The sequence below is a fragment of the Stylophora pistillata genome, chromosome 9 (genome assembly GCF_964205215.1).
Source record: "Stylophora pistillata chromosome 9, jaStyPist1.2, whole genome shotgun sequence".
Classification (NCBI taxonomy): domain Eukaryota; kingdom Metazoa; phylum Cnidaria; class Anthozoa; order Scleractinia; family Pocilloporidae; genus Stylophora; species Stylophora pistillata.
The window spans coordinates 28034592-28046960 of record NC_142527.1 but is presented as its reverse complement, the minus strand read 5'-3'; the positions used below and the strand labels follow the sequence as shown (position 1 = coordinate 28046960).

The following is a 12369-nucleotide window of genomic DNA, read 5'->3' as shown; positions in this document are numbered from 1 at the left end:
TAATGTAGAAAGTTCGGAGTTAGCAAAGTCTAGGCAAGAAATTGTTGCAGCAAAGGGTGGATTATAGGGAAACATCGTTCATGGTTTTGAGATCTTTATGGTCATTTTTCTTTGTTTTTGAATCCAATTTACTTTTTAAATAATTGATAAATGTACTGAGATCAAAATTCTGCAAAAAGCCTACACATTTCATGCTATTTTTACTGGCTGTATAAATGCAAAATACAAGAAAGTCGTGACTGTTTAAAGAAACATTTTGAACACTTTCGAGTGTATTTGTCGATAATTCGAGTCAAAAATAAAATCTTCAACACTTACTAGGTTCACTGCTTCCGTGAAGTCATCTTGTATTCTCTCATCTTCTTCTAAAACATCCAAAATAGCTTCTAAATCATCACCAAACATGAACAGCCCGTCTGTCTCGTCCGCCATATTGCTTTATGATGTGCAGGGTCACGATCACGTGATGGACCCGTTCAACCTGAAGTTTGCCGGGTTTCATAACCAGTTCCCCTCTACTAACTATGCTCCCACACATCACGCATTTAGAGACCTGCTTAGACTCGCCTGACTTTCTAGTCACTGCCCTGGGTTACGGTTATGGTCTTCAGGCTGAAGATCACGTCTTATCTACTTAGCTTATTTCTCATAATATTTATAGAAAGAGGTAAGTGTAACAACAACAAATTTTAGGTTTAGTTCTACCCAAAGGGTTTCAAGTTCATTTTCGCGTCGATGTAGAACATCAGACAAGAGCGCGGCGCGTCGCGATTCGCATTATATTAATTTATATTCATTAATGTCGGTTGAGATCGTGATTTTTTTTCAACACTTTTCAAAGTCTGTTAGCATTTTCCTGTTAAGGAGATCATTTTAGTTCGCTTTGGACAGAAATATTCACTAATTTTGGTTAGGGTTGGCTGGTAAAAATGTGCATCCGAGTGAGCCAGGAAGACCTCGTGGCCGCGTTATTTGCTGACTTTGCTTATTATTTTCGCAGAGTCACGCTAATCAATATGGACCTCGAGCGCTATGACGGCCATCCCGATGAAAATGTTCTTAACCCTTTCGTTGGCAAACAGACGAATTCGTCCGCTACTTACCCTCACATGCATAGGTATACATGGGGACCCCTACTAAGTCTTTTTGGGGCCACTAAAGAGTATTATAGGATATCCAGTCACGTTTCTCCTTCGAAGCGTTGCACAGTCGTTATTTTCGAAAGATTTAGCCCGTTTATTTCGCCAAAAACTTACCTATTCGATTTGTTCGTGCTTTAAAAATGGCGTGCGTATACATTCCGTTCGATGAAGTAGTGGCACGTTGCACAGAAGATGTTCCTGGTGAAGTTTTTTCGGATTTTTTTCGATGAAACTGAAGGAGATATTTCAGACCGCCATTAGAGCGGAAGTGATGGTGTTGGCGAGGAAGAAAGCCTTCCTGATCCTTCAAGCACTTTTGAGGATTCAGATGTTGAAAGCGATACTAGCAATGGTATGTTTTGCATTTTATTTGTCTTAGTAATATAAGCTAGCGTTTTCTTTTGGATATGGATGTTATTTCCAATCATTTTTGCTCGTTCAAAAACAAAACAAACATTTTGCTTTCAGTGGAACTAAGTTCCAAATTTATTGTTGTATAACAGATGATGACACAACTCGCGATCAAAGCCCATTACGCAATGTGATTGGAAATAGAGGTCGTGGAAGAAGAGGCCGTATTGTACAAGGCCGTGGAAGGGCTGGCCGTGGACGGGCATGTCATGGAAGAGTAGGCCGTGTAGGACGCCCTCAAGATCCTGAATTGCAGTGGTCAAGGACTTACAATCCACCTGCAGATCAACCATTCGCTGAGCCATCCCCTGGGCCAACTCAAAGATATCCAAATGGTGCTGAAATCAGGGAGGGAACAGTTTTTGACCAAATGTTTACTGATGAAATTTGGAATTTGATGGTTACAGAGACAAACAGATACCATGATCAGCAAGCAGCATCTGAGCCGAACAAACACAAACGAAAGTGGCGCCCAGTTACCAAAGAAGAGATGCAAGCATTCATTGGTATAATTATTTACATGGGAATTGTGAAACTTCCAAGAATCACCATTTACTGGAATATGGACAACCTTGTGCACCAGGAAAGTGTAAGTTCTGTGATGACCCAAACTAGATTTTTCCAGATTTGGAGATACTTTCATGTGGCTGACAATGCCAGAGCTCTGCCTAGAGAAGATCCTAATTTTGATAAGATTTATCGGGTCAGGCAATTTTTAGATCTGGTCATGACCAATGCACAGCATCTGTATCGCCTAGACCGAGATGTATCTATTGACGAGACCATGGTTCCCCATAAAGGTCGCCTATCGTTCAAGCAATATATTAAGAACAAACCTGTGAGATGGGGTATAAAGCTGTGGGTGTTGTGGGAGGCCAAGACTGGATATGTTTTCAAATTCCAAGTCTACCTTGGAAAAGAAGGAGGAAATGTAGAACACAACCTAGCTCGAAGGGTGGTGAAACATCTCATTGCTCCAATTGAAGGCAAGTTCCATAACTTGTATATGGACAATTTTTATTGCGACCCGCACCTTTTTTTGGAACTTGAACCGAAAAAAGTGCTTGCCTGTGGAACTGTAAGGCCAAATCGTAAAGGGTTCCCCAAAGATATTGTGATTACTTCTGCTGCCGAAAAGAGAATGAATCGTGGAGATTTCTTATGGAGAAGCCATGGCAATCTTGTTGCTATGGCATGGTTTGATAAACGTCCAGTCTATTTGATCTCCACTATTCATCCTCCAAACAGTACTGGGACACCAACCACAGTTCAGCGCCGTTCTCAAGCAGGCCCACGTGAAGCGATACCTTGCCCTCCAGCTCAGTGTGCTTACCAAGAGTATATGGGTGGGGTCGACCTGGCAGACCAAATTCTTCAAAGTTTTTCTGTTATTCGAAAGTCAAAAAAAGCCTGGAAAAAGCTTTTTTACTATGGACTTGAGGTTTGCCAGTTGAATTCTTTTACCATTTTCAAAAAAGTGAAGCAAACGCCTCAGGATTTCCTTTCATATCGCCTTTCAATTGTTCGGCGTTTGCTGGAGGGAAAGTGTTTCAGAGGAAGACCTGGTCGTTTGCCAAGTCGACCACTAGCTGATGTGGATGCATTGAGGCTGAACAAGCAGTATCATTCTGTCGCAGTTGAGGAAAAAAGGCGAGACTGTGTGGTTTGTGCCAAGATTGTTTCGGTACAAAACCTGAGCAGAAGCATGAAGTCAAGAACAAACACTGTTTGTCACATGTGACAGAAAACCACTGTGCATTCTTTCCCATCGCAATTGTTGGGAGAAGTGGCACAATCTTGTAGAATACTGGCGATAGTGGTGCTATTATGCAACTGACACCAACAAGTGGACTGAAATGTGACTTCAAATACATTTCTCTACAGTGTATCTATATTCACTGAAAACTGAGTTTCAACAATGTTGTTTTCTATCCGGGGGGGGGGTACTCTGCAATGTTTTAGGTGGGGGTGTTCCACTGAGGCCTAAGAACCCCTACCCCATCTCAGACCAAATGGTCAAATTTGGTACCCCATCAGAGATCGGAAAAAGGAGTTTGTTTACACTAATTGACAGAATTAGGCGTCAAACTGCCATACACGCTCATTGAATCGAGTGAAACTTCCACAGGCACGGTTCCAGATGAAAAATGTACTGGAAAAAAAATGACTAAAACACTTAATTAAAAAATTGAACAGGAAAAGTATTCCCCATCTCAGACTTAGTGGGCGAAACTGAGACCTCATCTCAGACCTAGAAGGTCAAAAACCCGACTCCATCCAGCGGCACATACCTGCATAGCTTATATATGGGAGTACCCCCCCCCCGGGTTTTCTATATTGGACAGCAGACTCTGCTATATGTTGGAAAAGAGTATTTTTATTTCCTTTACACAAGTAGAGGCTGTGCAAAAGTGATTCCAAGTGAATAATTTTTGCTTTTGGAACATTTATGTCATATTTTTTTGTGTGCGTCAGGAAAATGTTAATTTCCCGAAACCCGACTGACGGCACATAAATGCCTATAACTTTGGCTACGATTATGATATTTAGATGAAATAAAAAGTCTCTGAATCCTTACTTCTTTTTCTTTTGCAAAATGCTTTCTAAATGTGCTCTTTTCTAAAGGTATGGTGTGTTTTTAGATTGAGAACAATGAACAACAGACAAGACAAATTTCTTGGTCAAACTTTTATTGGCTCAAAATATTTATGGTAGCACCTAATAACTTTTAAATGTATTTTGGAGGAAAGGTTTTTTTCTCCTGTGAAAAATGATGTATGGTTTATGGGTGGGTAGCAGTCATTGCTGACCATCTACAGCCAAATTTGTAACCCACAGTCGGGAGAACAATTTGGTTGCCCAGGAAACTGCCAACAAAAGGGTTAAATTATGAATCGGCTTCGATTACCGCCATTTCGGCATGATCCCATACATTCACTGGTCTATTTGGGTTTTGACGTTAAGTGGAAGATCGAGACGGTAAAAGCAAAATGTGATAGGCAGTTTAAAGCGATAACAGAAATGAAACTTGAAATCTCTAATAAACGACAGTATCACGGTGATATAATCACTATAGACGAATCGCAAGTCCGCTCTTAAGTTGCCCCTTTGAACGACCTAGCTGTCGAATGAATCGCGTATCGGACGTGATCTCGGATGAGATAAGTATAGTGCTTATCGTCAAGTTCGATTTTGTGCGCACGATTTTTTTCCTTAATAAGACACACACGAAAGTTGGAGTAAACACAAGTGAAAACCGAGATGAATTCGCCGTTGAAAATACAATCGCCGATAAAAATCAAAACGAAGTGAAACGATCGTTTCGGAATTCTCGTGTTGCTGTTGCAGTTGTCTGTCGCAGTTGTGAGATATGCTGATCGATTGAAATTGACACCTGTCAAATAAAAACCAACAACCTTCCAGAGACTGAGTTACGTAAATGAATTTAGATGTTGCCATATGATAAGATTCTTTATCTGATTTCAGCCTAGTGAATGACATGGCTTTTGAGCGGCTGATAACTATTGGTGCTTTGATATTTACCTTAGGAGGTTAGTAGTTGTAATTCGATTCTTTTCGCTTAAGTCTGATTTCGGGTTTGGTTTGACACGGGTAAAAGTACAGTATGCCGAACAAGTAGTTGAAAAACTACAAGGACATTTCTAGAATACCCGGCTACCTCATTTACATGTGTCGGGAGGCTTCGATGAGCGAGGCGTGACACAATGGACGCTATTCTTACTCACTGATGTATAAATGAGTCGCCGGGTATTCTGAAGGTTAGCCAAATTACAGTTTTCTTCGGCTTTGCGCTATTTTGATTGCTGTCCGTGTTAAGAGGGGCTTCAATTTACTTTACTCGACTGAACGTGGAGCAGACAAAAAACTGTCATGTGATTGTGAAATCCACTTCTGATCCACCCAAAGGCATGCGTAATGAGACCCTTCACCCCTTCATCGAAACGGATTAAAAAACCGCGGTTGAGGGATTCTCCAACGAAGAGCAGTCAGTCATGCACGAAAGGAAATTCTTTTTTTGACTTTGTTTGTACCTTGTCTCAAAGGGGATGATCCTGGAGGTCCCTGGAGGTGGATTTAAGAAAGTCCACAGGGCTGGATTTTAAGACTGAATACTTTTAGGTAAAATGACCTTGGTAATGTAATGTTTTTAATTCACTTCACAGTTATGCTAACAAGTGAACCAGCTATCAAGCCTACAACAGCTGCAGCTGCCGAGAGTTATACGGGCAAGTTCACTACTAGAGTTTTGCGTATGTTTTATCCCACTGATTTGTATGTCCGCAGACGTCAATATCAACTCTATGTCCACGTTCAATTTTCTGCGTATCAATCCTTCAGTGCATTCACAAGGACTTCGCCCACTACCTGACATGAAGCTGGCCATAAACCTACATCCCAGCATCCAGTCATTATCAGTCAAAAAAGGCCTTTAGAGGGAATCCCTTTTTAAACTTAAAATTAAACTCACATTGGGTACTGTATTGAAAGCTTACTCTCCCAACCCTGGTTGATTAGGACTTGCAGCTAAAAGTACGTTTCTAGTTTATATTTGTGTGTGTACCTATAAGGTTGAATTATCTATATATCCTTTCTTATGCTTTTTAGTTGCCTGCAGCATTTCTAGATAGATTTCTCTTTAAAGAAGAGAAAGGGAGCCTACCAAATAAAGTCGCTGAGGACAACCAGATTAAATAGGAATTCTTCAAAATGTTGAGAATGGCTAATTTTTTTCTTTATGTAACGATATAGCTGTTATATATTAGTAACCTCAGCAGTTTTGTTTGAAGGTGTGGACCCAAATCTTTTAATCAGAACATCCAATTGTCTTCGGAATACTTAATTACCTAGCAAAAAAAAAATTATCCACAAATTTTTAAGCACATGTACGCATGGTAAAGAAAAAGCAAGGATTTGAAATAGGTTAAAAAGGATAGGTCATGGGGCTCATTTAGGAATAAAGGGCCTTTCTTCAATAAATCTTTCACTAAATATACTTACTGTGAATCTGATATGTGCAAAAAAATGGCACAATGCCATTACACTAGGGAACCACATACCTCAAAGCTGCACAATACCTCATTGTTAATACCATGGTTGTCCGTGGTTCTACCACAGTTGTTAATGGACAACAGCCATGGTCAACCATGGTTTAGCAGTGGCCAATTGATGGCTTGACCACGGTCAACCATGAATGTTAAAATTAATTGAGACAATTTATGACCATGGTCAACCATAGTCACAAATGGTGGCCAATATGGCTTGCTGGTACATGTTTTAAATACCATGTACTCCATGTATTACATGATGAGCAGTTGTTATTTATTTTCAATTGGTGATACCAGTCAAGATAAATTACCTATTATAAATCAATTTTACTTTTCTCCAACTCATTAGCCTTTATGTTAATGTAGTGAGATGCTTTTGAAGGTGAATGTTTAGGTCTAACTATGGTTGACAGCTGTGAACCTTGGTCAGTAAAGCCAAATATGATCATGGTCAGATACAATGGTCACCATTATTGTCCACCATTGTAAGATGGTCAACCTGATGCCTGAGATGCATTCAATTAATTTATTTATGTAACTTAAAGCTGCATGAGATAGAATAAATATATGAAAATCATATATTTTGAACTGCGGTATTTGATACGTATGATGCACGATCCTCGCAGTAGATAGCGCTATTTAAGCAATAGCGAAATTCAGACCTGAAAAAAATCAGGCCTGTACGGGACTCGAACCACTGACCTCTGCGATACTAGTGCAGCGCTCTAACCAATTGAGCTAACAAGCCAACTGAGAGCAGGCCGTTGAGTTGATTCGTAATGAACCCGTGAAAGTGATAAATGAGATAGAATAAATATATGAAAATCATATATTTTGAACTGCGGTATTTGATACGTATCAAATACCGCAGTTCAAAATATATGATTTTCATATATTTATTCTATCTCATTTATCACTTTCACGGGTTCATTACGAATCAACTCAACGGCCTGCTCTCAGTTGGCTTGTTAGCTCAATTGGTTAGAGCGCTGCACTAGTATCGCAGAGGTCAGTGGTTCGAGTCCTGTACAGGCCTGATTTTTTTCAGGTCTGAATTTCGCTATTGCTTAAATAGCGCTATCTACTGCGAGGATCGTGCATCATACGTATTAAAGCTGCATAGCCCAAATCAGTTGTATCATAGTTTTTATTTTGGGAAAAGGAAGAGAGGAGGCCCATTAGATTGAAAGGTTTTTCAGAAATTTGGGGTTATAAATACAGGGAATATTTATTGGATGAAAGAGGGACTTTTTTCAAATTATGATAAGTTTATAAGAGTTTGACAAAATTAATAATCTTAATGACTTCTTATTCTATTATCCTTTTTTTTTTCAACAGTTTTGGTTGGTGGAACACACTCCATATTAGTTAACATATCTAGTAATAATCAACACGCTGACTTCTACTACCTAAGTAGCTCACATTCTAAGCGCATCATCAAGCTTCCAAAAGGAGATCATGGCAATGGAACTTGCTATCATAATGTCATTCAATGGCGAAAGTGCCAAAAACATTATGGTCTGAGATATTTGGGGGAAAAAGCTATAATCATCCAATTTAAGGAGGCAACTAAGTCAATGGAGGACTGGTATGGGTTATATGCTTACTGTCAAGGATCAAACCATAAATGTGATACTGAGCAACCCATGAAGAGTTTCATGTTGAACGTTGAAGGTAAAGTCGGATGTGCTGCTATCTTAGTCAGCCAGGGGTATACATCTAAAGAGCATTGTTGCCTGTATGTATATGTGTTACCCGGTATTAACAAAGCAAGAGGTCATGATGTCTCGAGATCCCTAAAAACTGAAAGAATAAAAACAAGGCTAAATATCCAGCCATCTAGATTGAACTAGCTTGGTCAATTATTGCTTTATTGTTTCTATTTTGTATTTTAACTCACCCTACGGCTTGTCAAAGTACGGCACAAGTCATTAAAATACTCAGCTATACTACCCAACAAAATGTCCAATATAAAATATATTTATTGGAAACTTCAACTTGTATCTAAGGTTTGTGCAAGCTGAGTAACAGGGGCTTTGATTTTGGCCAGAGAAATTAAGGCTGAGTTAAGTGGGCCATTTTCAAAGTATTTAAATTCAAACTAGAATCTGAGGCTTGGGAGAATAAAACAAAAGAAATCACATTGAGGTTGAGGGATTAACAATCAACTTCTTCTGTTTTATTCTCCCTAACCTTGCAACCATGTTGGAATTTTAATTTCTTGAAAACAACCTATTGTGTGATTGAACAACCAATTAAATTGTCATTTGGCCCTAATATAATTATTATAGTGACTAAAAGAAAAAGAGAGTAAGGAATTTACCGGTATGTTATCACAAAATACTTTACATTGCTATAGATGAGGACACTTTTATTTTAATTAGTATAATCATATTGACATCCTACTTGACTTTTTGTGTATATTTACAGAAAGGTGAGCAGCTAACTTTTTTTCATTCTTGCAACCAGTAGTGTTACAAACTTGCTTTTTTCATCCATATTTCAGATAAATTAGAGTCAACAAAGGTGACAACTGTTGAGACAGGCTCAGACCCCACAGAACCAGTTTCTTCAGGTAAGAACGTGTAACTGATGAGGTATATGCCTAAACGGAATAATACTTAGAATACACAATGTACCTAAGGTCTGCCAAGAAAGCTTATCTTTTGAGGCAAATGTATGTAGTTACCGGTATTATACAGTTTTTCTTACTTTGATTTGTACTTAATTTAAAATGGCAACAAAAGTCACATAATTATAATATTAATAACAGTACTAGCTATGATTTCAAATAACTCTTTGCCTTAACTGACTACAGGTTTCACCACAACTAGAATTTTGTAAGGCTTGTGTAACTCTCTCTTTAAATATTGTACCCAGCATGCAGAGATACAAACTTCCCATTTTCATGATTGCAGGTGAGCAAAACCCAACACAAGAAACAAAAGTTACAACCAGTACAGGTTCAGGCTCGCAAGGACCAGTTTCTAAAGGTAAAAAGGCATCATTCATGCAAAAGGGAAGAAAAATGATGTATTAAATTTATAGGTAGTGAAAAAGGAGTATAAAGCTAGCTCCATCATGTGGTGTAAAAATTGAAATCAATCCATCTGCAAATCTCTTCACACATTAAGTTTCACTCTACTACTAAGATTTGTCATTCTTGAGTTTAATTTTTTAACTTTTGTTAGTTCAGGCCTGAGTTAAAATAATTGCATTTATGTATGGCACAACTATGTAAAATGGACATGTGGCCCTTTTATGTTACCAAAGAAATACTTTTCATTGCTTTAATTAGGTTGGAGCACTTTTATTTAGTAAAAGTATTTATTGTGTCCTACTTGACTTTTCATATACATTTACTGAAAAGGTGAACAGCTATATTGTAATTTTTCCATTCAGGTAAATAGTAGTGATACAAACTTTCATCTGGAATACGTTTCTTTCATGTGATTCTCTGTTAAAATAGCCTAATAATTAAAATTAACCATGTTGAATACACAATCATTTCTAAAATCTTTATTTATTACTTCATATTTATTTGTCATTAATTTTAATGTTTTTCTTTTGTAAGTAAAGGTGTCACAAACCTTGCTGTCATCGCAGGTGCTGTTTCATTTGTAATCGTTGTTCTCGCCCTGATTGGATGTGTTTGTTGGTATTATCACTCATCTAACAAGAGAAGAGTATCTGAAACTGCAGAAAATGCTATAGAAATGTCTTAACCTCTTTAACAATATATTTCTATTACAAGGGGTGTAACTCCCTTTTTCTCCCTGATTTTTATCTGTAGCTGCTTTGAAGTGGTTTTCATAGATTTTGATTAATTCATAACAGGTTGAATCTCAATTTTAACATTTCTGTGAAAAAACAATTTTTACTATAATATGTGAATATTATTCTGTGAATAGGGACTTCATCTAGATTTATAAGTAAGGTGTACATATTTGTCTGTGCCAGACAGGTTTGAAATGTCAGATTGAGGCAATGACACACTGCAGTACAGTGAAGGGACAGGTTATAGCAATAAATTATTGTGTTACATGGCATTAGGTTTGGAGGAAACTTTCATTTGTACCCACCACAGAATTTATTTTGACACAGCAAGTAACTCAATTAATTTAGGCAGTTTCGGATTTGGAACTGAGAATGTGATCACCTGTACTGTGTGACATTATTACGTAAAATGACTAGTCATCTAAATTGAACCTCAACTTTTAAAGCAGGTACACACATTATTTTGTTGTAGTGACTAGTTTTACAGTGGCCTGAAGGATTAAAGTTCCAGTTTGTTTGTTTAATTTGGAATGGAGAGTAGCATCCTACTAACTTGAACTCTCAAGGGAAGTGAAAAATAGTGCGAGTTCTCAGGGCTGGGCATTGAATCTCAATTATCCTCTTTTAAAATAGTTAATAAACTGGATCAAATCATGTCTTTTCCATTCTTGGGTATAGTCTTCTTGAAGTTCATATTTATTAACTTATTCAGGCATATGAGAGACCACTTTATTCTTGCACAATCAACAGTCATGTATTATAGGGTGAATTTGAGATAAGGGGAAGTAAAATTAGTTTGAGTTAACAATGAGGTCAAGACAAGTGAAATTTGGTTCAAGTTTGCAGATAGCAAATGACTTATGAATTGGGGTACAATCCAGGGAAAATCAGATTTTGTTCCAGTTAGTGGGGTGCTCTGAGTTAGTGGAGCTCTACTTTACTTTAATTGACTGGAGGTTAGATTATTATAAAGCTTGAATAAGCTGGTTTGAATACTGGTAATGTTTGAGCAGAACAAGAATCTCGAGAATCTGAAGAAAACGTTTTTCCTTTTTAGAAAAAATGCAAGCACTGTTGTACAGTTTAAATTGAGATTAAATTTATACGTTGACTTTTTTTGTTATCAGGTGCATACTCACTGAAGTCATATTCCTATGGCTTTTTGTAAACTGTAACAGACAACTGTGTGTTAACAGTTAGGAATAGTATTGTAAGCAGGAGACATTATTGAAGTTGTGATGATGTAATAAATTTTTTTGTGGTATTGGGATAAGCAGTTGCGTTGAAAAAGAAACTGCATAATTTGTGTAATTTTTAATCATTGTCAGCCCATTCCAGATCTGAATTGATGAAACTGACAAGGGGGAGGTGGGGTAGCTCTAGGGTGGTTTTTCAAAATCCAGTGAAGGGCTGTCAGATTCATTATTTAAGTGCCTAATGCTTTGGAAATTATTCTATATCATTTCACACATAAAAGGCTTAAAAGAATGTATATGTTGAAATTCTAAGTTATGCAAATATTAGCCCCTATCTTATATTGAGAGAGAAGCATTTTCCATTTCAAGTAGGAAATAATCTCTTCTTCATGATCACATAGCTAGATTCACCCAGGCCCCAGAATAAAATTGCTCGACTCTGGGTCAAAAGGGCCATGCAAGCTTGAGCCATGGATTGGCCAGTTTTTTTAGTACATACATACATAGATAGGTTAGTTGACCACTCCCCAAGGGGGCTTTTCAGGGCCAATTCCCACCCATCCCAGCCCAGGGGAGGACATCCACGACACAGTAATCTCGTGCGTGAGAAATTAACATCTACCCCTAACCCTGCAGGAGACAGGGCCTACAGTTTATTCGTCCTTATCCGAGAAGACTAGAATATCTATTCATTTCTTGATTATAGAAAGGTACCAATTTCTCCTCACTTATTTTAAGACCATGAGTATTGGTCCAGCCAGGGCTCAAACCCTCGAC

The 12369-nt window shown here is 38.0% G+C and overlaps 3 protein-coding genes across 7 annotated transcripts in view; 2 read left to right on the top strand and 1 right to left on the bottom strand.

Moving 5' to 3' along the window:
* The window catches only part of LOC111342405 (uncharacterized), a 1689-nt gene extending 1206 nt beyond the window's left edge, over positions 1–483 (bottom strand). The window contains exon 1 of the mRNA XM_088732697.1: positions 319–483. Within this exon, the coding sequence (XP_088588823.1) occupies positions 319–432 (114 nt within the window). The 5' untranslated portion in view covers positions 433–483. The remainder of the gene's footprint in view (positions 1–318) is intronic.
* A 42-nt stretch (positions 484–525) lies between these two features.
* LOC111319589 (uncharacterized) lies at positions 526–11669 on the top strand. Of its 5 annotated transcripts, XR_015991541.1 has the most exons (9): positions 531–667; positions 1001–1117; positions 5040–5104; positions 5738–5800; positions 7958–8293; positions 9126–9194; positions 9538–9612; positions 10199–10982; positions 11300–11669. XR_015991541.1 is itself a non-coding variant. In XM_088732690.1 (8 exons), exons 2-8 carry the CDS (start codon positions 1017–1019, stop codon positions 10241–10243), a joined length of 759 nt encoding a protein of 252 aa, XP_088588816.1. In that variant the 5' UTR covers positions 529–667; positions 1001–1016; the 3' UTR covers positions 10244–11669. The 5 variants fall into 5 exon arrangements, 4 of the variants coding, with proteins under 4 accessions (XP_088588817.1, XP_088588816.1, XP_088588814.1 ...); XM_088732690.1 differs by having other exon boundaries at positions 529–667; positions 10194–11669; XM_088732688.1 differs by having other exon boundaries at positions 10199–11669.
* Positions 1147–4130, top strand: LOC111343999 (piggyBac transposable element-derived protein 4). The gene is made up of 2 exons (XM_022951203.2): positions 1147–1494; positions 1646–4130. The coding sequence occupies exon 2, from the start codon at positions 1924–1926 to the stop codon at positions 3292–3294; it is 1371 nt and encodes a 456-aa protein (XP_022806938.2). The 5' UTR covers positions 1147–1494; positions 1646–1923; the 3' UTR covers positions 3295–4130.
* Positions 11670–12369: the final 700 nt, after the last annotated feature.